Below are 25,611 nucleotides of genomic sequence, written 5' to 3' on the forward strand. Positions count from 1 at the left end.
AAGGGGGCTTAAGTCCAGTTAGTGTGGCCCCAGGGTCTGCACTTAGTGACGCTCTGCTGCCTCACTCCCAAATGTGTCCGAATCCCATCTAGGAGCACTGAATACACTTGGGCACTTTGATAGGGGGGTGGGTGTACCTGTACTGCAGGATTAACTCACAAAATCACTCCAGTGGTACCACATAATGGGAGGGTGTTGCCCAATGACTAGACCTTTTTCAAAAAAAAAAAAAAAAAAAAGAGAAACAAAAAAACAGACTTTGTCATTTTTCATGAACATAAGGCACTTCTAAGTACTGTGTGGGAGGGAATGTGGTAGACTGATTTCATTGCAACCCTGCCAAATTCTGGTCTTGTGACCATCAAAGACGCATCATTTCCTCTAAGACTGCTAAAGGGGGCTATTACCATGGGCCTGCAGGTTCTGGTTTGCATTGGGAGGAGACACTATCTTCCTAAGTGAGACCTGGAAGAGGAAGTGTCATGAATTGTAAATAAGCCTGAGCCTAAAGAATTGTTTGGAGATAGAAATGGAAAGAAATGGCCTCCTTCAAACCAGTTTCCACCCCCGCTCCCCTTGCCCTCCCCCCACCCCCATCCAGCTTTGTCAGGTCCTGCTTTATTTGCTAAGTTTACTAGCAGGAAGGGAGGGGATTCTTTAAGGATACTCCTGACTCTGACAAATATAATTACCTCCTAGATTAAATATGAGTACATCTCTACAGTGGAGCATCGTGTCACTATTAAAAAGAATAAAATGGAACCTTATGGGTCAATGTAGAGTGAGCTTCAAGTTCTAATTTAAAGTGAAAGATGTCAACATGGTATTTATACCAGGGCCACCCTTGGCGATACACCTATACCTATATGTGCATAACATTTGCTTGGGAAAAAATAAAAAGGTGAAAGGCTTGACTCTGCTGAAGAAGGGCTTTTCAGTCTCAACTGTTTCATATGATAAGAAATCTTAAGCATAGACATTCATTGTATTTCAGAATTAAAGTGTTTCAGTTGTCGAGCCTGCAAAGCAGAAGAGTAACTACAGCAAATATAAACATAGAAGAAGAAAAGCAACACTTCACGGTGTATATTTCAGGAAGCAGGGTTTGGCCTAGATGCAGAAATAATAATTCTACCTCTCCATCTCTCCTGAAGAATGGTGCCTTAAGACAGAGGGATCTGCAAGATCCCTATTTAATGAAGTTGGGTGTTGTTCGATGTCACTTGCTAAGTATGGGGAGGCATGGAGAGAAAAGAAGGGAAAAAAATGTCTAAAGGAATCTGCCTTCTCCAAACAGCTCCACAAGGAGTCGACACATGCAGAGAGAGTCGTGTGAGGAGAGGTTTGGTAAGCTGTTCTGGATGCCCCGGGTCTGGGACCAGGGAGCATTCTCTTCATTGCTTCAGTGAAGCCGGCCTTCTTCTCCTGGGCCTATGGGTATCTTGGCTAGGAGCTCTGTTCTGGAAAGGGGCCTGCTCAAAAGCCCAGGAAGAGTCATGTAGTCCTTGTCAGGTAACACGGTGGACAAAAGCCCTTTCTCAAGGAGAACGTCACTCACTCACTCACGGGTGGGTGGCTCTCATGCCACGATGCTAGGGCCCTGGCTACCGACAGCTCCCTGGAGTCCTGATGCAGGTTTTTGGTGAAAGCCAGGGTCTCAAATTTAAATGCCTTTGGGGGCTAGGCTGGTAACTTAAAAACATTTGAAGCTGCCAGGTATAAGAGGAAATAGGGGGAACTTTGGAGAACTGAGCATGTGTATATTCTGACTACAGACATTCAGATTCAGATTTTTAAACTACAATTTTGCTGGCCAAGCAAAACACTCAGTACTGGCTGGAGTCACTGCCTGCCGGTTTGCGATCCTGCATTCGCCTGGGTTCTGTATCTGCTTTTCCCTGGTTGCTTCAACCTGCTGCTGCTGATCCACAGCCTGTCGCCCAGTCACTACGGGAACGCGCGGGCGCTGAAGACGGTCCCAAATTCTGGCGCGCCTCCTGAAGGCTCGGTGTCCCTCGCCTGCGCTCACGGCGCTGTCCCCTCCTTCTGCACCCCTACCCTCATCTCGGAGGGCCTCAACCTACTGAAGCTTGGAGTTTCTCAGAAGCCGTTACGGGCTACATTTTATCTCTACGGAGATAAACAACGGAGTTGTTGCACCTGGGACGTTCTGCCTCGGGCGACCCGGGGCCAGATGCAGTCCCAGGCCAGCGGGGAGACGGGGAGATGCAGTGGGCAAGGGGAGCCGGGGATCCAGGCCCGGTACCCGGCTGAGAGGCGGGACCTGCGGCAGAGGGGAGCCCCGCCCCGGCCCCGCCCCTCAAGACCCCGCCCCCAAGCTCTAGAGTTTCGGCCTCCGCTCCCACCCGGCACTGAGTCCCGGGACCCCGGGAGAGCAGGCGGTGGATGGTTGCGTTTCCTCTGCCCGCGCGGGGCATCACTTGCGCGCAGAAAGCCCAGAGCTGTAGCGCAGCCGGGATTTCCTCTCCTCCTGGCACCCGCAGACGCCCCTGCAAGTCGTGGCCGGAGCCAGAGCACCCTCCCCTTTGCGCCTCACAGTCCTGCGCTGCGGCGCGCCTTCCACCTCCGCGCCTTCTTCGCCCGGCAGGCCCGGGGAGAAAGAACCGGCGCCCGAGTTCTGGGCAGGGCGCTCGGCGCGAGGTGCGGGATGGAGAGCAAGGCGCTGCTGGCCGTCGTTCTGTGGTTCTGCGTGGAGACCCGGGCTGCCTCTGTGGGTAAGGAGCCCACTCCCCAGAAGGAAGACGGAGAGGTCGGGTGCGGGCGGAGAGATGGGGATGCGGAGAGGTCCTGGAGGCCGGATCTAACTCAGACTCAGAGAGCTGGAGAGTTGGAAGTGACTTGACACTTTGTGGTTTTTCATTTACCAATGAGGAAACTGAGGCTCTTTGGTGGGCCCAAGATGATCCAGAGAGCCGGTAGTCTCCGGAGCGCAGTTCCTTTTCCACGACTTTGGTCTGCGACAGGGGCCTCGGCTGGAGCAAGTCCTGCGGAGCCGACACACCCTCGGGCTTTCGGGAGGCGGGGGTGGGAAGGCGGGCGCCCGGGGCTGGCAGGGGAGAGGTGTTCCCGCAGGCGGGAGCAGGCGCTGGAACGCTGTCCGGCTGGGCGCACCGCACTAGCCCGGACTCGGGGAAGGAAGCCTTGCAGGGAGCGCAAGCCGGTTCGCTCGGATCTAATCGTGCACTAGGCTCTGCCTCTGTAGGAGTTGAGCAGGGACCCCGGTGTGCCGTTCCCTTCTGGCTGGAACCCACAAACACACCCACTGTATGAGCTGCATTTCGGGGAGGGAAACTTTTTTTCCTTGCTTGGTGCGGGATGCCGCTCTCCTTGCAGAGAGAAGGTGAAATTGGGCTCGGACTCGGGATTGTGACAGCTTCCCAAAGTGTCTCCAAGAAACACTCACCTTCTTATGTAAAAGAGTGACATCTTTTAAAGCTTTGGTCTTTGGGATAAGCGCATGATCAGAAGTTCACGATCTGAAAACTTACTCTGCGGGACTCCGTACCTGGATACAGCGCCACTCGCCACTTTCCTTGCCACCTAAAATTTCAGTCCCCTTCAGGATTAGGAACACACATGCTCTTGGTGCAATGAATGTCTGTCTTTCTCTCTTCGCGTTCCCCGTCATCCCTGCCCGCTCTCTTCTCGTATCTCTTTTCTGTACCCACAGTTTGCGGATTTCCAGATTACCACTCTTTGGAGGGTGAGAAAGGAGAGAGGGTGGAGAAAAGGAAAAAAAAGAAAAAGGTCAAATGATTCAGGGAAAGTTCCTTATATTGAAATAAAAGTCTTAAAAAAGACACACTCGTACACTGTTAAGATCATCTGTCTATAGTTATTGAATTTTCTTGATAATGACTTGGTTCATCAGGGCCAGCTTCGCCGTGGACACTCATTTGTCCCTGACAAGACGTCTCTCTCCCCCTTTACAGTGTGGAACATGTGGTTGTTCTGTATCCCACAAAGAAGTGAGTTGCTTCTAAGCCTGGGGTGTTTCATAGCGCAGCAGTGTAACTGTAATCGGGTTGCCCTGAATATAATGATGAGGTTGCCCTTTTGGAGTGTGTGACTTACTTAATTGGATTGGACTATAATTGGTGCCATCAAATTCTAGAGACAGAGGCACTGTTGTTTTTCCTTCCAGTCTTTGAGCTGGAAGGGTAATAGCACACACATGAATTAATTTTGGTTAGGGGATTTGAACATAGAAGGGCTTTTTATGGACTAGCAACATATGCGCTTCTTAGAGTTATTTCTTCAGAATTTCTGAAGAGCGGAACTTAAACCTGCCAATGAAAATGAATGAAGCTTAAAGGAGCAAAACAAATTGAATGTTGGTTGGTCTACGGATATGAATTTGAAATTATCATTATTGATACAGTCTAGCTGAAAAAGATTTTTGTTGTGTGCACGTCTCTAGAATAGTGTGGTGTTGTCTTAGCTTCCTGTGAATGGAGAACATATCTTTAATGAATTTTTTTAACATAAGAAAGTGTGGCTAGAGTGTGAGATAATCTGTGACGATAATTTATGAGAGATCTTCAAGAACTCTTGTTTTGGCTGTAGGGTGAACAGAACTATTTAGAACTTTGCCTTTTACTACCATTTTTTTCCCTCACATAAATGTGCCCAAATAATGGGCTCTTTCTCATTTGGATCATTCTACAAATTGTTTTAAGTTACTGTTTTCAACACGTTTCTCAACCTAGTGCTTCCCAGTCATGTTTGATATTTGTACGCATCCAACTGAGTTGTTTTCATTTTCCTTTTCTTAAACAAAGTGAGACTCCATTGTTGGGAGGCTTTTCTATTGCTTTTAAACACGTTGCTTTATTGTTTGTCTACTTTGGGGCAATTATTTCCTTCCATATTGAAAAATGCTATGCTGATTAACTGATCCTGATATCCCAGATCAATAGCTGTCCAAGAGGGTCCCGTAGACCATGTATGATCAAGTCACCTGAAATACTTGTTAAAATGCAGATTTGTAGGGCTAGGGATATCTTACACATCCTAAAGTTTAAGAATTACTACCCCAAACACAAGTCAGTACCAATACCAATTAGTTTCTGAGATTTATTGATATAACTTAATTTCTGGGTTTTTTTTTTTTAAAACAAGGATATTGATCAACAAATCTACAATTATATCAGCAACTATTTTGCACATCTGGGTGAGTGTGTAGAAATATGTGTGATCAGTTGTTCATTTTACCTGTAGCTGTTCACACTGGGGCCCACAGATTCAGTATATTGGGTATTTGCACTCAGTATGTGCTCATTCTGTTTACTCATGCTTTTTCATATTTGCTAATACTGTCTTATTTACCCAACAAGATCAGTGCCAGTTTAGGCTTAGAGAATCACCGGTTCTCTTTTGAAAATTATTTATTTATTTATTTTGAAAATTCTAGTGTAATTAACATACAGTGATATATTAATTTCAGGTGTACAATACAGTGATTCAATAATTCTATACATTACTCAGTGCTCATCATGATAAGTGTATTCTTAATCCCCTTTGCCTATTTCATCTACCCCCTACCAACCATCAGTTTGTTCTCCATATTTAAGAGTGTATGTTTATTTGTCTCTTTTGATTTTCCTTGTTCATTTGTTTTGTTTCTTAAATTCTACGTATGGGTGAAATCTTTGGTACTTGTCTTTCTCTGACTTAGTTCACTTAGAATAATACTCTGTAACTCCATCCATGTCCTTACGCATGGCAAGATTTCATTCTTTTTTATGGCTGAGTAATATTCCTTTGTATATATACCACATCTTCTTTATCCATTCATCTATTGATGGACACTTGGGTTATTTCCATATCTTGGCTAGTGTAAATAATGCTGCAATAAGCATAAGGGTGCATGGATCTTTTTAATTTTTTTTTTTTCAACGTTTTTTATTTATTTTTGGGACAGAGAGAGACAGAGCATGAACGGGGGAGGGGCAGTGAGAGAGGGAGACACAGAATCGGAAACAGGCTCCAGGCTCCGAGCCATCAGCCCAGAGCCCGACGCGGGGCTCGAACTCACGGACCGCGAGATCGTGACCTGGCTGAAGTCGGACGCTCAACCGACTGCGCCACCCAGGCGCCCCTGCATGGATCTTTTTGAATTAGTGTTTTCATTTTCTTTGGGTAGAGACTCATTTGTTCTTAGCTGATGCGACTTAAGGACCATATTAAGATTGGTGCTTACCCAGCATCCATCACTTTTTAAGGTGGTGTTTTGGAGATCTGGATATTAGTTAAGGCCCTATCATGGTGGGCAGTTTTTCTTTCTCTGACAGTTTTTCAATACTTACTAGCTCTTTGCATTTTGTTCACAGAGAACTCTGTTTTTTCTTGTTGTGGAGTGACCCATGGTGAGAATCTGTCCCGTTGTATTTGTAGGTAAAGACAGCTTTCTTGTGTTACAAGCTTGGTGTCAGAAAGCTCAAAGTTTTGTTTAATAAGTTGAGATTCCTCAATTGTAATTCATTAGCATCATACTTTTTTAGTCTCATTCTCTGAGGAAAAGTATATTAATGGGCATGTTACATGGACACTGGCAAATGTTCTCTTTTCCTCAGTTCTTCTCATCTAGTTTTAATGTACCTACCATCTTCCAACTCATTTACCAGAGGAAGGGCACTAGAAAATTGATAAAGGAAAATGAGACAATGTCAGGGGCACTCCTCCCCCCTTCAGGGTACATAGACGAACTGTATAGAAATCTCTCTAAGTAGTATTCATTAATCAGCAATTTAGTCAAATGTGTGCATCCTATGCTTTATAAGAAATGTCACTGGGTCCTTTCCCAAGGGAGTGAGATCATCAGATGAAGGTTCATTTGGTTTCAATGTCCTATATCCTTTTGTAAGACCTTGAAGTTGGCAATGCAGGAAAACAGGAACTCCACCCTAGCTCCGTGAATTGCAGAACTTTTGTGTTGGTTTATGACCATCTGCCCATTCTTCCTGTTATGACACAGCTTGTGAACTTTTACTGGGAATGGTGAAAAGTAAATTCACAGTTTTACACAATGAATTGCTGAAGAGGCCTTTTAAAGTATAGAGTGTGCATTGTTTATAGAAGGTGTTTCCTATTGGGTCTGACTCAATGGCAACTACATTCATTTATTTAATTTGTTTCTAGGTTTGCCTAGTGTTTCCCTTGATCCACCCAGACTCAGCATACAAAAAGACATACTTACAATTATGGCTAATACAACTCTTCAGATTACTTGCAGGTAAGGATTAATTTTAGATTCAGATTTCCCGTGTTAAGTAACTCAATGTTTATTGAGGGAAAATAATTTCCTTAAGCAGAATTATAATAGAGATGTAATTATACATGATGAGGTTTCTAATAAATGATTTAATAATGAAAAAATGAGAACGCACTTCTCCCACAATTTTTGTATGATTTTGCTGGCATTTTTTTCTGCTGCCCTCTGCCAACACACACACACACACACACACACACACACACACACACACACACGCAGAATAGCACCTGGCATATAGTATATAATAGACGTTCATTAAATATTGGATAAACAAGTGGAATTGAGGACTTATCCTTAAGGGATGCAGTTGAAGGAATTTGGGCCCTATTTATTATATTCAGGATGGCTCTTGGACATTTTATTTTATGGTTTTCCGAGAATTTTATTTTATGATAAAATTATGACTGGGGTAGCAATTTAATATTCAACCATTAATATTACTGAGTATGTGTTCTGCACAAGTAATGGACTTCATGCTTTGGCTTGATGTGGTGGAATGCCTCTCTTCTCATTTGGTAGCAAGAAGTTCTGCGCTTGATTTTTGCTAACTGGGGAAGCAGGCTTCTTTGAAAAGAAGAAGAAGCATTTAAGTTTGTCTTACAGCCCCTGCCCCAGAAGGAAAGGTAGAAGACTTTGGTGTTTAACGTAGCGACCCAGAGGCTTTGTAGGAACCTCTCAGTGTGTCTTTGGCAGAAACAAACAGGTGGAGAGATGGCTGGAGGGGATGCTGCCCTTTGAGAAGAGAGCTGGGGGTCCACAAAGAATCTTGGGCAGCTTACCGCCATTGAGAATGCTTGATGAACACCAGGTGTTCACCACAATGACACAGATCTATTTTAGACTGCAGAGGTGTAAAGGATACCCTTGTCCCCTTATCAAGGGTGGGTCACCAATACCCAGCCCTCGAGGAAAAAACACGGTAACAGTGCTATTTCTCTAGCTTTGCTATTTGAAGACATATTTCTTAGTAGACTTTCCTTGTAACCATCCTCAATAACAGAGGTTATTTAAAATCCCCACAGATCCCTCATTCCCTTTTAAAAGTCATTCAAAAAATTTTTCTTATGTCCTAAAAAAGCTATGGAGTGTGTTAAAGTAACTTCATTAATGTAGCTGCAACTTCATGGAAATTTCAGATTCTTTGAAAGAAGAATCAATGATGTTGCATTCTTCTTTATGTGGACTGTCTTTCATAGGGCTTTGCAGGGAAGTGCTGCAGTGAAAATAACCTTTGTTTGAATGCAGCCTGCGTAAGATCTACGAGGCTCTTAGAAAGTTGCACCCTCTTCCTTCAGAGCCTCACTTCTTACCGTCCTGTGTGCCCACTCTTATCTGACCACTCTGGCTTCCTTGCCAATCCCCTGATACTCCAGATACTCCTGCCCCAGGGTCTTTACGTTTTCTGTTCCCTCTGCCTGCAACACTGTCCCTCCTTACATTCAAATGGCTTCATCAAGCCCCATCCCTCCAGAACTCTTTACTCTTTGCATATTCTATATTTGCTCCATAGTACTTATCACCGCCTTACATTTTATTTACACCATATATTTTACTTACTTTTAAAGAATTTCAGCTTTAAAGAGGTTTACTCACTAAGTCATTGCCTGTTTCTTCTAACTACACTAAAGTTCCATAACGGCATAGATTTTTGTCTGATTTGTTCACTGCTGTATCCCCAGACTTTGTCAACATGTGGCACGTAGCACATGTTGAATGAATATTTGTTGAGTGAATGAGTTAATTAATAGTAAACGCAGGAATTCTTATCAGTGATGTCTGAAGCTGAGTTCATGGCTTTTTGTCATTGGTGGCTCCAGCCTGTCATTGTTGGTAAAAAAGGCTGTGAATCTGTCTGTTGAGTTTATAGATGTTTGAGAACCAAAACCTTCTGTTTTCTTAGAAACAGTCTCCTAGTGTGGCATTTCACATGAATACTTCCCTGGAATTAATTTTTCAGGGGACAGAGGGACTTGGACTGGCTCTGGCCCAACAATCAGAGTGGCTCTGAGAAGAGAGTGGAGGTGACGGACTGCAGTGACAGCTTCTTCTGTAAGACGCTCACGATTCCAAAAGTGATCGGAAATGATACTGGAGCCTACAAGTGCTTCTACCAGGACACTGACGTAGCCTCGGTCATTTATGTCTATGTTCAAGGTAAGTGGGTAAATGGAATTCATTTCCCAAGTTGATTTGCCAGTTATAAAACACAAGAGGCACAAAGCAGAGTTGAGTACAATGGAGTACAACAAAAGGCTCACTCCAAAGGCTGTCTGCCAACAGGAATACACAAAATTCTCTCTCAAGGCTTCCCCTGAGGATAAGACTCACTGATTTGTTCTGGAACTTGGGCCCTGTTGGCATCTCTGTTGCCCACTTGGTGTGGTTCTGATCTTTGTTTCTGAGGGAAATCTGTGTTCACAATTGGCTACGGGGATTTATACAAAGCCTTCTGATGTTTGAGAAAAAGAACCTGCAATCCTTGAAAAGGAAGATTCAGGAGTGAGTTATGGAGAGGTTTCAATGGAGAGATACGTTATCTAAAACAGGGTAGGAGATTTTCCCAGGAATGCACCGGGAAACAGCCAAGGGCGCTGAAGCTTTTTTTCTACCTAAGAACTTTTCTTTTCCCACTTCTACTTTGTGAAAAACAATTTTCATCCTCTTGTGCAAATGAAGACACTATCTCAAAGAGCATTTCGAGGACAGTGTTTCTTTCCTTCACTTGTGTGGTCTGAGATCTTGGATGATGTGCCACATCTTTCTAGAGTTTGCAATTTGGGATTGACATCATGGAGGTCAATTTAACATCCGTGTAGAATAAAACACAATGTTACATGTATTAAGTATTTATGATATAAATGATTTTTTCTTTTGTGTTTCAAAAATCTTACACTACCTTAATTTTCCTATGCAAACCTAGTTATAATCCTGTCAGATAATTTTGGGGAAGGTAAGTGTTATGTAGTATTTTGCTTGGATATACTAAGTATTTTCCTTTACAGTGAAAATGAGCTGTTAAGACATTTTATTTATACATTTATATATATTTTTTATATCCCAGAGGATTTGAGGCAGGTGAAGATGGTTTAGACTTATTTTCAGAAGCATCTTTTACAGAACAGGAATTTCATTAGCTTTGGGAAACACACTTGTGTCTCTCCATTTACATTTCAATAGTTCAGTATGGTCAGTGCAATGGAAGACCGGAGACTACATCAAAATAACGTTATGTCACTCCTGGACTGCACAATATTTGAGAATTATTTTTGCCCAGTGTAAGCACAGTCCAAGGTAGATTTCTGTGCCCTCCTCCTTCCTTTGCAGAATTTGAGAGAGACAGGGCTCAGATCTTCGAGAATTTCTGGCTCCTTTTGATCTGGCAGTCTTGGGAGATCAGGCTTTCTCAGAAGATTGCAAGGATTTCCTGCTTTTGGCCTGTCTGGAAGTACTACAAGATGAACCTCTCCCATAATATCTCGTTATTTCCTTCTCCCCGAGTCAGGAAACCTGGAGACATGTGAAAATTCATTTCATGAGTTACAGTAAATATTTTATTTTGAGAGGATGGGTGGTTGTTTGGGTTTCTTTTGTTTATTTCCTTTTTTTGGAATACTGAAATACAATTGATTTACTGAATAGCTTTATTCTTACGTAAGGGGTTAACTTAGCTTCCAAAGACTTGTTCTGTAAGCAAGCTTGGTAATATTTCATAGCATGTGGCTAAAAGGTAGGTAATATTAAGAAGTAGCAATCTCTGGCACTGTTTATTTGTGCACTGCCTGTCTTTGAGTATACCATTAAATTCTGCTTCCTGTCTAAGTCTAATGTTCTAGGAGGTGAGCGGTCCAAGATTTTGGTCATGAGGTTTAACAATGAGAGAGAAAGGATTGAAGTATTCCCTATGGAAAGCCCTTTAATGCCCCCCCCCCCCATCCCTACCTTACTTCCTTAGTCTTCTGACCCCATTCCCTCCAGCAATGGATGGAGCCAGGAAGTGGGTCTTGGCCTCATAAGATAATGGGTATGGCATGTGGTGGGCTGGATTGGCTGCCTTTCTGTGCTTTCCAGCTGGGAAGGAAATCAAACCTCTGCTGTTGCAGGGAATTAGCTGCCTTTCTCTCCTTGGTTTAATTAACTCTTTCTCTACTTGGACCAACCACCCTGAAGGGCCCCGTAAATGCTTGATCACGTTTGTTGGGCATAGCAGTATGAACCATTATCTCTGTGAGATTTCAAGTGCAGTTTCACACCACGGTGACTCTATCTCTGGGGAACGGAGTAGTTTCCCAGCAGTGTATTAACATTGTATGAACCGGGGCACCTGGGTGGCCCAGTTGGTTAAGTATCCGACTTCGGCTCAGGCCATGATCTTGCAGTTTGGAGTTCAAACCCCGCGTCGGGCTCTGTGCTGACAGCTCAGAGCCTGAAGCCTGCTTCAGATTCTGTGTCTCCATCGCTCTATGCCCCTCCCCCACGTGTGCTCTGTTTCTCTGTCTCTCTCAAAAATGAATAAACATTAAAAAAAATCAAGAAAAAAACCCCCATTGTATGAACAATGTTTGAATGACATGAAAATCTCCTTTGTTTTCTTCCCACTTTTTGCCACGGTGGCTTTTTGAGTTTTTGTCATTGAAGATATTAATGACTGCTGAAATCTAAGCTAAATTCAATAACCACTGAACATTATTGTATAACTAATCTTATATCTAGTCTTCCCAGTCTTAAAATACTCACATAAATTTTTCTCTTGAGTAATTGAATCCAAAAATGGTTAGTTATTTTCTGCTTATTTTAAAGATCCTTTGGAAGCCATTAGTTTATTTTCATGGTACTTAGACATTATTTGCCTAAAGAAAGACTATGAATTCTTTTTAACATCAGTAAAACTCAGTAGGTAAAGTGTACACATTTAACTTTAAAATTACTTTAAAATTAAAAAAAATTACTTTAAGATTTATGTACTTGAAAAACGTTTAGTGTGTATGAGGAATGCATATGTGTATATGAAAGTATTTATGAAAAATGAAGTATGCTTCTTCATTTTGAAAAACATGGTACTGATCAATCTGTTTAAATGTGCAGCCTATAAAATATACTCCACTTGTTGACGATCCTAGGGAGAAGAGTCAATTTTATTCTGGGAGTTTTCTTTCAGATTTTTCACACACACACACACACACACACACACACACACACACACACACGCACACACACTCCGACAGCCACATATCCCTGGAGCTGGATAGTTGCCAGCAGACCAACCTGTGGATTCCTTTGCCTGGTGTGAAATGTCATTCTTAATCGTTCACTTCTCCGGTTAGAGTTTATGAACTTGAAACAAGACCAACTCTTCTAGTGAGTACCATTAACAAATGGAATTCGATTTTCTTTTAGATTACAGGTCTCCATTTATTGCTTCTGTTAGCGACCAACATGGCGTTGTGTACATCACTGAGAACAAAAACAAAACTGTGGTGATTCCATGTCTTGGGTCCATTTCCAACCTCAATGTGTCACTTTGTGCAGTAAGTTATATCTTCTTCAATCATCTCTCATATTTTCATAATAAAAAGGGCAGCCTCTATATAATATATTATCAATCATGTGTGTTAAAGATCCTTTGGGAAGGGCCAACATGATAATAAATAAAGCCGATTTGTATTCTTTACTGATGAATTCTTTAGTGATCATTTTATTTTATTTATTTTTTTTTTTTCAACGTTTTTTATTTATTTTTGGGACAGAGAGAGACAGAGCATGAACGGGGGAGGGGCAGAGAGAGAGGGAGACACAGAATCGGAAACAGGCTCCAGGCTCCGAGCCATCAGCCCAGAGCCTGACGCGGGGCTCGAACTCACGGGCCGCGAGATCGTGACCTGGCTGAAGTCGGACGCTTAACCGACTGCGCCACCCAGGCGCCCCTTTAGTGATCATTTTACATGGTTTTCACTTTTGGGTAGCACTTCATTCAATATTTGGCATTTCTTTCTCTACCCAGAGGTATCCAGAAAAGAGGTTTGTCCCTGATGGTAACAGAATTTCCTGGGACAGTAAGAAAGGCTTTACTATCCCCAGCTACATGATCAGCTATGCTGGCATGGTCTTCTGTGAAGCAAAAATTAATGATGAAAGTTACCAGTCTATTATGTACATAGTTGTGGTTGTAGGTAAGTGGACAGTTTCTTTCCGTATCATTAATATTAGACATTAAAGATTGGCTTCCTATATTAAGATCTTGAAGATTAAAGTATAGGGGGAAGGACAAGGGATATTGAAAAAGATATTAATTCAAGATCTGGTATGGCGCAATTCATTATGTCTGCTCTTCTCTACCAAATAAACCTCTGTGCAATTGAGTTTTTCGCCTCTCTTGCCAAGACCAAGGATGGAAAAGAGTGTTATTATCGGAGCGTATTTTATGGAAAATTCAATGTTCAAAGCGTTGCTTGGCATCCGTTCTTTTAATTATACCTATTTTACGGAAAATTCAGTAATTTACTAAAGCTGGCTGCATTGGCTTTTGACTACTCAAATTTATTGCTTTTCTATCCACCGGGCAACATCTTTGAGATTCCTGCAAGTCTGCTTTGTAAGCCTCTGTGGGTGATTTTGCTGGGAGTTACCAAGTATTGCTGAGGCCCTCAGGGAAAAATGATGTGGCACGTTTTGAAGCTGCATCATTTTTGAAAAAAAATCCATGCGAAGTTATATTTGTTTTCCCCCTCTTTCTCTGTGTTTTCAATTTACTTGCTCCAGGGTACAAGATTTATGATGTGGTTCTGAGCCCCCCTCATGGAGTTGAGCTGTCTGTTGGAGAGAGGCTCGTCTTAAACTGTACAGCGAGGACTGAACTAAATGTGGGGATTGACTTCAACTGGGAATACCCTTCTTTGAAGGTAACACTGACAGTTCAAAGCCAGACCTCTAAATACTTTGATAATAAGCTCTAATGGAGTTTGCTTGAGAGAGATAGGGACTTGTCTGGCCAGATAAAATGTAAGGGCCTTAACTCTGTCTCTCTCTCTCTCTCTCTGTCTGTCTGTCTGTCTGTCTGTCTCTCTCTCTCTCTCCCACACACACACACACACACACACACACACTTACTTTAAAAGAACTACAGAACGCATAGCACCCATGGAAAACAGATGCAATGCCAAAAACTCGGTTCCACTCTGCTATAATCAGGCAGTGAAGATTAGTTTTTTCTAGGTGATTACATCTTTCCAGGTTGCATTATTTCTCTGTGCTCCAAAGTCTTTGATCTGTTTTCCCTTTAAGGGAATTTGTCTTTAAGAGGTGGCATGAGACATACTTCTCCTTAAACAGTGGTCATACTTGCTTGTGTTTCTGTGGTACCTGTCCATCTCATTCCCACTATGTGAGGCTTCCAAAATCTTAATTCAGTTGGTTGCATTTATTTCTCTTGAAACCAAATATATTGGTAGCCTAGATGGTGTTAAAAGTTCTGAAGTACCTCTTATTAGCACGAATTGCATTCACCAAGGGCCAAGACTTGGTCCTGTGGGTATCTAGAAGCTACCAGGGGATGTTATGCTGGACTTTGAAAGTTCAGTAAACTCTTTTTCAGCATCAGCATAAAAAGCTTGTTAACCGGGACCTAAAAACTCAATCTGGGAGTGAGATGAAGAAATTTTTGAGCACCTTGACCATAGATGGTGTAACCCGGAGTGACCAAGGGTGGTATACCTGTGCGGCTTCCAGTGGGCTGATGACCAAGCGGAACAGCACGTTCGTCAGGGTCCACGGTAAGCGACGCTGTCCTTTGGAATCATGCCATGCCTTGAAAAGCGAGATCGTCTAAATGATGTTAGGTCAGCTAGAGATTCCTGTGTTGTTCATTCAGAAGACATGTCTGAGCTCTTGCGAGGGAGGCCACATGCGCTAGAGATCAAGAGCACAGCTTGGGTTCAAATCCCAACTTTAATGATGAGATGAGCCGAGACAGCAAGTGCTCACTAACTTTTACTTGTTGCAGTGTTTGTGGCTGCCGTTACTACAGTATACTAAGCAGAGTGTTGTTATCTACGATAGTTTTTACATTTTCATTTTATTTCGAGGCTGAGGGGCCTGTGTGAATAAGCAAGGGCTTTGCAATTGAGGAAACCTGGATTTAATTACTATCTGTGGGGCTTTGAGCAAAATAACTTCGTTTCTTTTTTATTCACCTTCGCTGATAATCATGTCACATAATAACACGTCAGTGTCCGCGGTTAGGTGGTAATTCATTTGGCACTCAACCTTGGGCCTGGGTAATGATTTTGGATTTTATAATACGGGCATTCATAGAAGGGCTGGAGCCGAGAGAGCCACGCTCTGGTTGACGTTTCCGTAGGATTGCTGCGTCTTTTATGTGAAACACTTTAGGGAAGAAAGGGCAGCAGTAGGGAGACCAGATAGGAGGCTTAATTGCATTTATCCCGGTGAGAGCTGGTGAGTGGCTTGGACTGAGTGGTAGAGACAGAAGTGGGGAGAAGTGATCTGGTTCTGGATATGGTTTTGAAGATAGAGTCAACAGGACCCACCCATTGACTCAACGGCTGAGGGGCCTAAGAGAAACAGAATGCAAGCTGACTTGAATCGTTAGCGTGAGGAGGTGAATGAGTGGTGGCTTTATCGACCGAGATGGGGAAGACTGAGAGGGAAGTAAGATTTGGGGCGACGGTGTTGGGTGTGTTTATTTGGACAGGCCCATCAAACGTCCGAGTGGAGATAGTTGATATATAAGTCTGGAACCCGGAGAAGTCAGGGGTGAATGGCACTTTATGGCTGAGCCTGGAGAAAGGTGCAGATAAAGAGAAGGGGTCCGAGGACTGAGTCCTGGGGAAGATGGTGGGTAGGTATCGGGTGCAAGGGGGACGGAGGAGAAGGAGCACCCGAGGTTCCTGGAGGACTTAGAGAAAACTTCCCAGGGAGCAAACGCTTGAACTGAGACTGGAGCAACCAGTAGGCTTGCAGTGGCCGCTCAGAGAGAGAGAAAGGTAAATCCAGAGGCCAGTTGATGGGGAGAAGCTGGACCGTGACCAAGGACAGGCAGTGTGGAGAATCCCTGAATTGTGGCAACTCACACTCCCTAGATCACGGACTCTTCATTTGAAATGAAAAGCCAAACCAAATGACCATTCACTGAAGAAGTTGACATTCGTAGGAGTAATTATTTTTATTGTTTTCCAGAAAAACCTTTTGTCGCTTTTGGTAGTGGCATGGAATCTTTGGTGGAAGCCATCGTGGGAGACCGTGTCAGAGTGCCTGTGAAGTACCTTGGTTACCCTCCCCCAGAAATAAAATGGTAACTATTAGGAATAAAGGCAAAGCATTGTTCCCCCTGAAAGCAAACCCTTAAATTATACTAATTCCCGAGATTTTTTTTTTCCTCCACAGGTATAAAAATGGAAGACCCATTGAGTCCAATCACACAATAAAAGTGGGGCATGTACTGACTATTATGGAAGTGAGTGAAAAAGATACAGGAAATTACACTGTCATCCTTACCAACCCCATTTCGAAGGAGAAACAGAGCCACGTGGTATCTCTGGTCGTGAATGGTGAGTTTGTTCCGCTTTCCTTCTCGGCCCCAAACCGATTATAAAGGGTACGATTACGGCTTCCTACACAGCCAGGCCACCAGTCCTTTGTCACACCTGCTGCTTCACTCACATCAGGAACAGGCTTCTACGTATAAAAATGATCCAGGGGCGCCTGGGTGGCTCAGTAGGTTAAGCGTCCAACTTCGGCTCAGGTCAGGATCTCGCAGTTCGTGAGTTCAAGCCTCGCGTTGGGCTCTGTGCTGACAGCTCAGAGCTTGGAGCCTGCTTCGGATTCTGTGTCTCCCTCTCTCTGCCCTCCCCTGCTCACTCTCTCTCTCTCTCTCTCTCTCTCTCTCTCAAAAATAAATAAACATTAAAAAAATTTTTATAGAAATGATCCAGAGCAGTAGAGTTGAGGTGAGGTGTAGGACAGCACGCTCTGGATGTACGTGCTTAAGAGGCCACGCAACTGAACTGTTCAGCAGTCACATGCAGCATTGATGTAGATGATACATTCAATGGCTGTATGCTGTGAAATAAGCACCCCTCCGGGAACAGTTGTTGTGTTGCCTTTGACCTTGTCTCACGGAAGTGTGCACCTGGCATGCAAATGTTTAAGAGCCTTTTTGAATTTTGTGGGAAGCTGCTACTTTGAGGCATAGGCAGATCCCAGCTCAGAAGGCTTTTGCAGGTTGACATTGGCTGGCTGGAAGTTAAAAAATTTTTTTTTTTTTTAAAAACAGGAGTCTAAGATCTATCTGACTCTGAGGCTATAAAGGGAAGATAAAAAGTTTTTGATCTAAGGATGATTTGAACTTTGTTCTTTCAAGCTGAAAGTGTCCTGGATGGGGAATAAAATGGTATTATGGTCAAGGAAGTGTTTGAGATGCTAAGTCAATGGACAACAGGTGTCTATATAGCAGGACTTATCAGGACCTTTAATATGCTTATGTATGTTGCCATTCTCCAGGGGGAGAGACATAGAGTATTGAGAGCTTAACAAAATTATTTGAGCCGAGCATCCCCCTCCAACCCAAGAAATCCACTCATCTCTTGCTCTAGACACAGTTTGGGAAATGCTTCTCTGTTGGCATTCTTTGTTCTCCCTATGGGCGCAGCGCATTACAACTTCAGGATCTTCTCTTATAACGTTAGGGTGCTTCCCCACATATCCTGCCGCTGCTCTGTATGTCTGCTGAGGTTGACTTCATTTCTTTGCTGGGACGTCAGCTTCAGGGAGTATTTTAAAGAAAATAGGTTGCAGAAATGTCATTTAGAAGCCACTCGGGAGGAGGGGATTTGGGAAAGGCGAGAAGCTAGAAAGCTCATAAGTAGGGTAGGGAGAAGCAAATGAGCACAAAACAAAGATGTAAAAATGGATAGTGTATAAGCCCATCTCGAGAATTCATGAAGCCACTAACCATTTGATTCACCTTAGCATTTACCCTGCCAGATAAAATGAACATAAAAAGTCAAAATTTGAGAGTATAATCCGAATCTTTAAGTTGATGATGATGGGAGAATAGTTTTGCATTAATGACTTTGGAGCCAAAAAAAGGAAAGAAAAAAAAAGGGTGAGAAAAAGGAAGAGGGGGAGGGAAGAAAAGGAAGGAAAGGAGGGAGAGAGGGAGGAAGGAAGGAGGGAAAGAAGTGGAAGAAGGAGACGGGGAGGGAGGAGGAAGAGAGGTAGGTGATCTTGGGCAAGTCATTCGACTTTTCTGTTTCATTCTTATGTGTAAAAGGGACAATGATAGTGGCTATGAGGATCGCATGGATTATTCTGGCTAGAGCACTTAGAACGATGCCCGGCACATAATAAGCGTATTTACTGTGCTAGTCACAATGATTTTATGCCTTTCCTGTCCTGATCTCTTGAGACTGGAAGCACAGGGAGAGCTATCCCCAACATGTAGGGATAACATGTAGGGATAACAAGGCAGAGAGAGGGTGTCCAGACTTGTGCAAAGTCCTCCGCTGGCGAGGAGGATGACTTTTGCTAGAAGTTCCGTGTCCTGTTTCCAAGTCTAGCTGTTCTTTGAGAAAGAAAATGGGAGTGGAATCATATGCTTATAGAAACATAGGCCTTGGTTGATGAAAGCTTCCCCCTTCCGCTCCTCCAAGCCGATTGACAATTCAAAAGTGACTTTTCCCGTCTCCAGTCCCACCCCAGATCGGCGAGAAATCCCTGATCTCTCCGGTGGATTCATACCAGTACGGCACCACGCAAACGCTGACGTGCACGGTCTACGCGGTCCCCCCGCCACATCACATCCGCTGGTACTGGCAGCTGGAGGAGGAGTGTGCCTACAGGCCTGCGTGAGTAGGACCCTGTCCTCTTTTGCCCTGCTGTTCTGCATTTCATGCAGCCATGCTGCGGTGTGATTCCATTCCCCCGGAGAAGGCCCTTCCTAAGAAAGTTCTGCCCCAAGCGGTGCTTTCCATCTTTCTCCACGTCTTAACATTTTAGGAGATGTCTTTCGTTGGTGTCCCACTTTGAGATCAGCTAGCTCTCTGTTCCTAGGTTGGCACACCTCTCCAAATGCAGGCCCTTCCCTCACATTGCCGATTGCCAATCTTTGTTTCTTTCCCTTACTCCAAGCAACTGGTGAATACCACGTCTCTCCTTATCTGGGAGAAGGTCCATCTCAGAGGAAGAGCTGATGGATGAGAGCCTTTGGCTTCTCAGGCCCAGCTTATCAGGTTCTAACACGAGTCCAGACATCCTTAGGAAAAAAAAACCCAGGCCACCCACTATCACCCTGAGCCGTTCACTTCCTGTTGTTGTTTTTGAGACGGCCTCTACTAGTTTCTTCCTCAGATGCTGACCATTTCCTACACAAAGGCCACAGTCCCAGGGAGATTGCTTTAAGAAGCCCAATGACTTCTTAGTTTCCTTGTCTTCCTTTGAACTAAATTAACTTGAATTGTCTTGTCGATTCAATTTATGAATGGAGGTTTGTTCCCAGAATAGCTGTTTCCCTCCTGTATCCTGAATGAATCTACCTAGAACCTTTTCCTTCTTTGCTGAGGCCTATTTTTATTTGGCGCCAAGTCTTGTAACATGGCAGGGTGCGCTGAAAGTTATTTCTAAGAACGTAGTAACCAAAGTCTGACTCCTTTCCTCGCTATGGATCTGAACTAAAGGAAAGTTAAGTCGTAATAAGAGCTGTTATTTCTTCCTTATAGCCAAGCTGTCTTAATGACAAACCCATACACTTGTAAAGAATGGAGAAATGTGGATGACTTCCAGGGGGGAAATAAAATTGAAGTCAACAAAAATCAATTTGCCCTAATTGAAGGAAAAAACAAAGTGAGTTTGAAGTTCTTTAAATTGAAAATCTCTCTCTCTCTCTCTCTCTCTCTCTCTCTCTCTCTCTCTCTCTTTGATGGAAGGGTGGGGGGATGGAGTGGAAGCATGGTGTAATCATACGTGAGGGATGTTAGAGATTGATAGTCACATTAATTGTACGATAAAATACTAACATATTAAGTCAGTTTGAAAACACCATTGACTGTTAGAAGCACCATCGCCTTATTAGTATCTTATCAGAGAAAGATAAAACACATATGCTGTTAGCTCTGTACATCGATTGTAAGGTGATTCTGATTTTACGAGTATGGAAATGAGAAAATGTGTGCAGTGTTAGGCTAAAATACATGATTTCCCTTTTGGTTTCCAAAGTCTATTTTGTGTAATGTGTGAGCCACACCAGGATAATGATAATTGTGTGGATTTGAGAGAGGTCAGTGCAGGAGTATGAATGGAGTAGGCGGGTCTTACAGGTTGAATTTGAGTCTGAATGCATGCGCATGAACACAGCCTCCATCGTTTACGGCCTGGGATTTGTTTTTTTCATAGACTGTAAGTACCCTTGTTATCCAAGCGGCAAATGTGTCAGCTTTGTACAAATGTGAAGCCGTCAACAAAGCTGGGAGAGGAGAGAGGGTTATCTCCTTCCACGTGACCAGTGAGTACTGCTCTCTGGGAGGGGAGGGGGCGTTGGATCTCTTGCCAAGGGGGTGCTAAGCTGTCTGATAGTCTGTGGTCCTTGCCATTCTTGAGTGGCATGGTGGTTTTGGAAAAGGCCTTGGACTGACACTGGGGATGCTTTTGTTCGTAAATGAAGACTTCTCAGGGAGCTCCTGGGCTCATGTGAAATCAGCACAACTGACTCCTGTTCGCTCAGGGGAGAGAATGGTTTTACGTATGTTTTTTTAATTTTTAAAAAATTTATTTTAGAGTACGAGTGAGAGAGAGAGTAGGGGAGAGGGACAGAGGGAGAGGGAGGGAGAGAGAGAGAGAGAGAGAGGGAGAATCCCAAGCAGGCTCCATGCTCAGCACAGAGCCCGACACAGGGCTTGATCCCATGACCCAGGGATCCCAAAATCAAGTGTCGGATGCTCAACCAACTGAGCCCCCAGGTGCCCCTGTTTCACATATTTTTAGCCACTAGTCCTGGGTACTAGTTATGTCCCCACCATCTGAGTCTAGCATAGTGTGTGGCTTCTTGGGGTTCAATCGGTGTTGGTGGGCTTGCTGCTGAGCAGCTGACAGCATTGACTGGAGGTAATTGTAATGACATAGGGACAGTTTCCTCCCAATGCTGCTGATTCTGCCTGTTCATCTTAGCTTTATGGATAAGCTTTAGCTGACTGCACTGGGTGAAATAGTTCAACGTGGGCTAATTCGTTGTCGTAATTATAGCCTTAATGTCATTGAGTGTGATGTGTTGATGAGGAACTCATTTTTAAAATTCCGTGTTATAATTATCTGCTGTAAATAGGTCTTGGATTTTTTATTTTCGTCTCAAAAACTGTGTTTAGGGCTCAAAGTGGAGATTTGATACATATCTGAGGACTGCACCTTAGTAAAATAACCTATTTTGAGTCCCGAGCTGTCTCGTGCGGTTGTTTCCCTGTGTGACATCGTCTGGGATTGCGAGGGCCTCACTTTTCTTGGTGCTTTATAGCAGTCTAGGGGTGGCAAGAAGACAAAAGCACGCTGCCCAAATTAAATCGCCATTTTCTAGCCACGGGTTTTGTATTTCAGGGGGCCCTGAAATCACTTTGCAGCCCGGCACCCAGCCGACCGAACAGGAACGGGTGTCTTTGTGGTGCACTGCAGACAGAACTACATTTGAGAACCTCACGTGGTACAAGGCTGGCTCTCAGGCTCTGCCAGTCCACGTGGGAGAGCTGCCTACACCCATCTGCAAGAACTTGGATGCCCTTTGGAAAATGAATGCCACCACGTTCTCTAATGGCACAAGCGACACTTTGATCCTGGAGCTCCAGAACGCATCCTTGCAGGACCAAGGAGATTATGTGTGCTTTGCTCAGGACAGGAAGACCAAGAAAAGACATTGTGTGGTCCGACAGCTCACGGTTTTAGGTAGGGAGGCAACTCTGGATCATCAAAGACTGTTGGAATGCCTTCAGTGTAGGGCTTTTGGGGACTGTGAGAAAATAACTATCGTATAGGAGCCTATGAAGTAGACGGGTACACACTCAGCTTATTCACTGAAAGTCCTTGAGGCAGAAAGAGGCGGATAGTGGTGAAATGATGTATTAAAAAGAGAAAATAGCATGGTTCCTGCCAGCTCTAATGATAGGATTTCATTAGGATTTCCGAGGGATGAGCCTAAACTGGGGAAATTTCTACTTTATCCTTGGACATTTATTTATTTTAGTAGACACATGTTCATGGAATGCCTACTGTGAGCTAAGAAGGTTCCAGAAATTCAGAGTGGTGAGGAGGTAGATAAGATAAGAACACAGGCAACCACCAGGCGGTCGTAGCACATTGAGGTCTCGGTGTCCATGAGGAGAGGAATCGTTTTGTTTTACTCCTTGTAGTAGCTCGCGTCAGAGAACACAGTGGCACATGCTAGGTGCTCAGTAAGATACCTACTACATGAAGAGTGTGACAATGGGGTTGTTTAGGGCCTGTGAGAGCCCATGGGAGGGGTGCACCACTCACTGCTTGTCCCTCTGGGTCATCCCGTGTAGTCCAGCATAAGATCAATGGGATGATAATTTTAGTGAGCAGATAGCTTTGTAAATTCCGCATGGAGCCACTCTCCACACCTTATCTAACCTTGTGTCTTGCGCAAAAGCTATGCGGCCATGCCTCTGTCTCTGGGGAAATCAGACAAACTTGGGAAAGTCTCTTTGTGCCGACTCCCTCCATTTTCTCCTCTCTTTAGTGTCCCTTTCCAGTTTCTGGGATGTGTGCATTCTCTGATTTTACTGTTAAGATGGGGAACTGCCCAGGTGAATGAATCTATACTAAGGTTTTGGAGGAATAATGTCTTCTTCAGAGGCCTTGGCATATTTTAAGAGGTATCCTCAGATAGACACTAGGGTAGTGTTTGCTAGTGTTAAGACTTAGGTGTCAAAAGAAGGAATTTTTTTGGGGTGAAGTCATTCCCAGGGCCCTTTGTATCTTATCACATATATGACCATCTTGGGGACCGGTCCTGTTTCAAATTAAAGGAAGAATTCAGAAAGAGATATGAAAGAGACCATGCCCAGGAAATATGTGCTCACAATGACCTGGTTTGCTTCTCTAAGGACTCCTAAGTCGTTTTCCTAAAATTATCCTTAGAAATAGAATAGAGCCCAGGACATTTGCTTAAATCCCAGTGTAGTTCACCACTGAGGTGATCCCATTTTGCTAAATATTGCAGTGGATTCTTTCAGCAAGATTGCTTTCAATTGCTTTGGACAAGATATTTCTATAATGCTTTGATGAAAGGGTACATCTGAAGTTTTGCTGTACATTGAAACAAATACCCATGAGCTTAATTTTTGAAATCTTTGACTTTCTTTAGGGATTATTGTCTTGCTTGTTTGTGTTTTAGTGGAAATGGCACCAGACTAGTCTTATAAGCTCATTAGTTCAAATGTTCACTGAGTTATAGGGACTTGGAGAAGTTGTTTAACCCCCTTAACTACAGTTATTTCATCTGCAAAAGAAGGTTAATATTCTTGTCCATTGTATGATTGATAATGAGCCACAGAAATAGTGTAAGTGAGTTTTGTAAAAAGTGCCAAATATACATAAGGCATTCTTTGTTGAATTACACTGAAGGTTTGCACTTACCAAGAGAAACATGCAGAATTCAAGGGTGTCACTGTCTCAAACTTTCGTGGGAGGGAAAGTTTCCCTTTGGGGAAGCTGTGTCTAGTTAGAAGAAAACCCCATAAAGGTGACAACCTTTATTTTGTGATGTGACGACCAGCTAGAATCACTAATAAGGATGTCCAAAGTGATCTCTGTCAACTGTCCTGACTTATTTCTTCCATTAACTTTATTCAGTGGCCAAGAGTAATGTTACTAGCTTCTATGTATTTTCAGCTTAGTAAATCAGTGGTTTACTGTTTATTAAGTTTAAACTATAAGTTTACTGATGCTAAAACCATTTCAGAAGTTTTAACTACATGTTGTATGATTTTTGTATGTGTGTGTGTGTGCACAGAGCGTGTGGCACCCATGATCACAGGAAACCTGGAGAATCAAACAACAAGTATTGGTGAAACCATCGAAGTTTCGTGCACCACGTCTGGGAATCCCCCTCCACAGATTACGTGGTTTAAAGATAATGAAACACTTGTTGAAGACTCAGGTGAATAGACTATGTCTATCTCTGGTTGGTTGCAGAATTCTCAGAGATAGGATCTAAAACCCACCTTATGCCTTGATTTGTTTTAGGTAGGAAAAAAGCAATATTAGTGTCCATGGTCTGGCTCATTTCATAGACTCAGAACTCAGAGCCTTGTTGAATTCTCATGGAAGCTGGGACTGGTGATGAGTCAGCAGTGCCTCCTGTATCACTCTTTGGAATTAGATGCTCATCCAAGAAAAGACATCATTTATATTTTTAAATTTTTTCCTAAACAACTCCACCACATCACCTCATAAATGGAAACAACCATTTTTCTTTTCTTTTAGGTATTGTACTGAAAGATGGGAACCGGAACCTAACCATCCGCAGGGTGAGGAAGGAAGATGAAGGCCTGTATACGTGCCGGGCATGCAGTGTTCTTGGGTGTGCAAAAGTGGAGGCATTTTTCATCGTGGAAGGTCAGTGGAAATTCATGGACACATCGGGTGTTTTTAGAAAATTAGCTTGTGTTGTATATATGCTCATACACTTTGGGTGGGAGGATTATAGGTGATTTTTTTTGTTTATTTTTTTTTTGAGAGAGAGAGAGAGAGTGCATACACGTGTGAGTGGGGGAGGGGAAGAGAGAGAATCCCAAGCAGGCTCTGCGCTATTAGCATGAACCTGACTTGGGGCTTGATCCCATGAACCGTGAGATCATGACCTGAGCCGAAATCAAGAGTCAGATGTTCAACCGACTGAGCCACCCCAGTGGGAGTATTTTGGTGATTTTTTATATTCTTTGTACTTTGTAAATTTTCTGCTCTAAGTATATATTATTTCAACTAGAAAAAATAATCAGTGTTATTTTAATTCTACTTGAATCATATTTCCCATCCTGGCAGTACTCACTATGGGAAAATTCTTAGCCAGGCAGGTAGAATATCCTCCTTTCCCTTGTTTCTTTTCTTCATTTGAATGGATTGATTAACTTGTTGTAGAAGTGATACCTCTATATTTTCTTGGGAAAACACTGGAATTACTGCTTAATCGTCAAAATCAGTGCTATCCAGACAATCACAAGGGTTCATAGTTTTCACTGGACTGCAGATAATTAAAATTGTGAACAACAGACCATTGCTCCAATGGCATGGAAATTTTAGGG

At 43.3% G+C, this 25,611-nt stretch overlaps 1 protein-coding gene across 1 annotated transcript in view; it reads left to right on the forward strand.

Annotated features, from left to right (window-relative positions):
- Positions 1-2,356: 2,356 nt before the first annotated feature.
- Positions 2,357-25,611, forward strand: part of KDR (kinase insert domain receptor) — a 46,842-nt gene continuing 23,587 nt past the window's right edge. The window contains exons 1-15 of the mRNA XM_019469663.2: positions 2,357-2,735; positions 7,162-7,255; positions 9,252-9,448; positions 12,689-12,819; positions 13,293-13,461; positions 14,051-14,190; positions 14,883-15,060; positions 16,487-16,601; positions 16,694-16,857; positions 18,999-19,155; positions 20,026-20,149; positions 20,699-20,807; positions 21,890-22,231; positions 24,321-24,467; positions 24,794-24,925. Coding sequence (XP_019325208.1) covers positions 2,669-2,735; positions 7,162-7,255; positions 9,252-9,448; positions 12,689-12,819; positions 13,293-13,461; positions 14,051-14,190; positions 14,883-15,060; positions 16,487-16,601; positions 16,694-16,857; positions 18,999-19,155; positions 20,026-20,149; positions 20,699-20,807; positions 21,890-22,231; positions 24,321-24,467; positions 24,794-24,925 — 2,266 coding nt within the window. The 5' untranslated portion in view covers positions 2,357-2,668. The remainder of the gene's footprint in view (positions 2,736-7,161; positions 7,256-9,251; positions 9,449-12,688; positions 12,820-13,292; positions 13,462-14,050; positions 14,191-14,882; positions 15,061-16,486; positions 16,602-16,693; positions 16,858-18,998; positions 19,156-20,025; positions 20,150-20,698; positions 20,808-21,889; positions 22,232-24,320; positions 24,468-24,793; positions 24,926-25,611) is intronic.

Source organism: Panthera pardus, unplaced genomic scaffold, assembly GCF_024362965.1.
Source record: "Panthera pardus isolate Hobbes unplaced genomic scaffold, ASM2436296v1 HiC_scaffold_13, whole genome shotgun sequence".
In the NCBI taxonomy this organism is placed as follows: domain Eukaryota; kingdom Metazoa; phylum Chordata; class Mammalia; order Carnivora; family Felidae; genus Panthera; species Panthera pardus.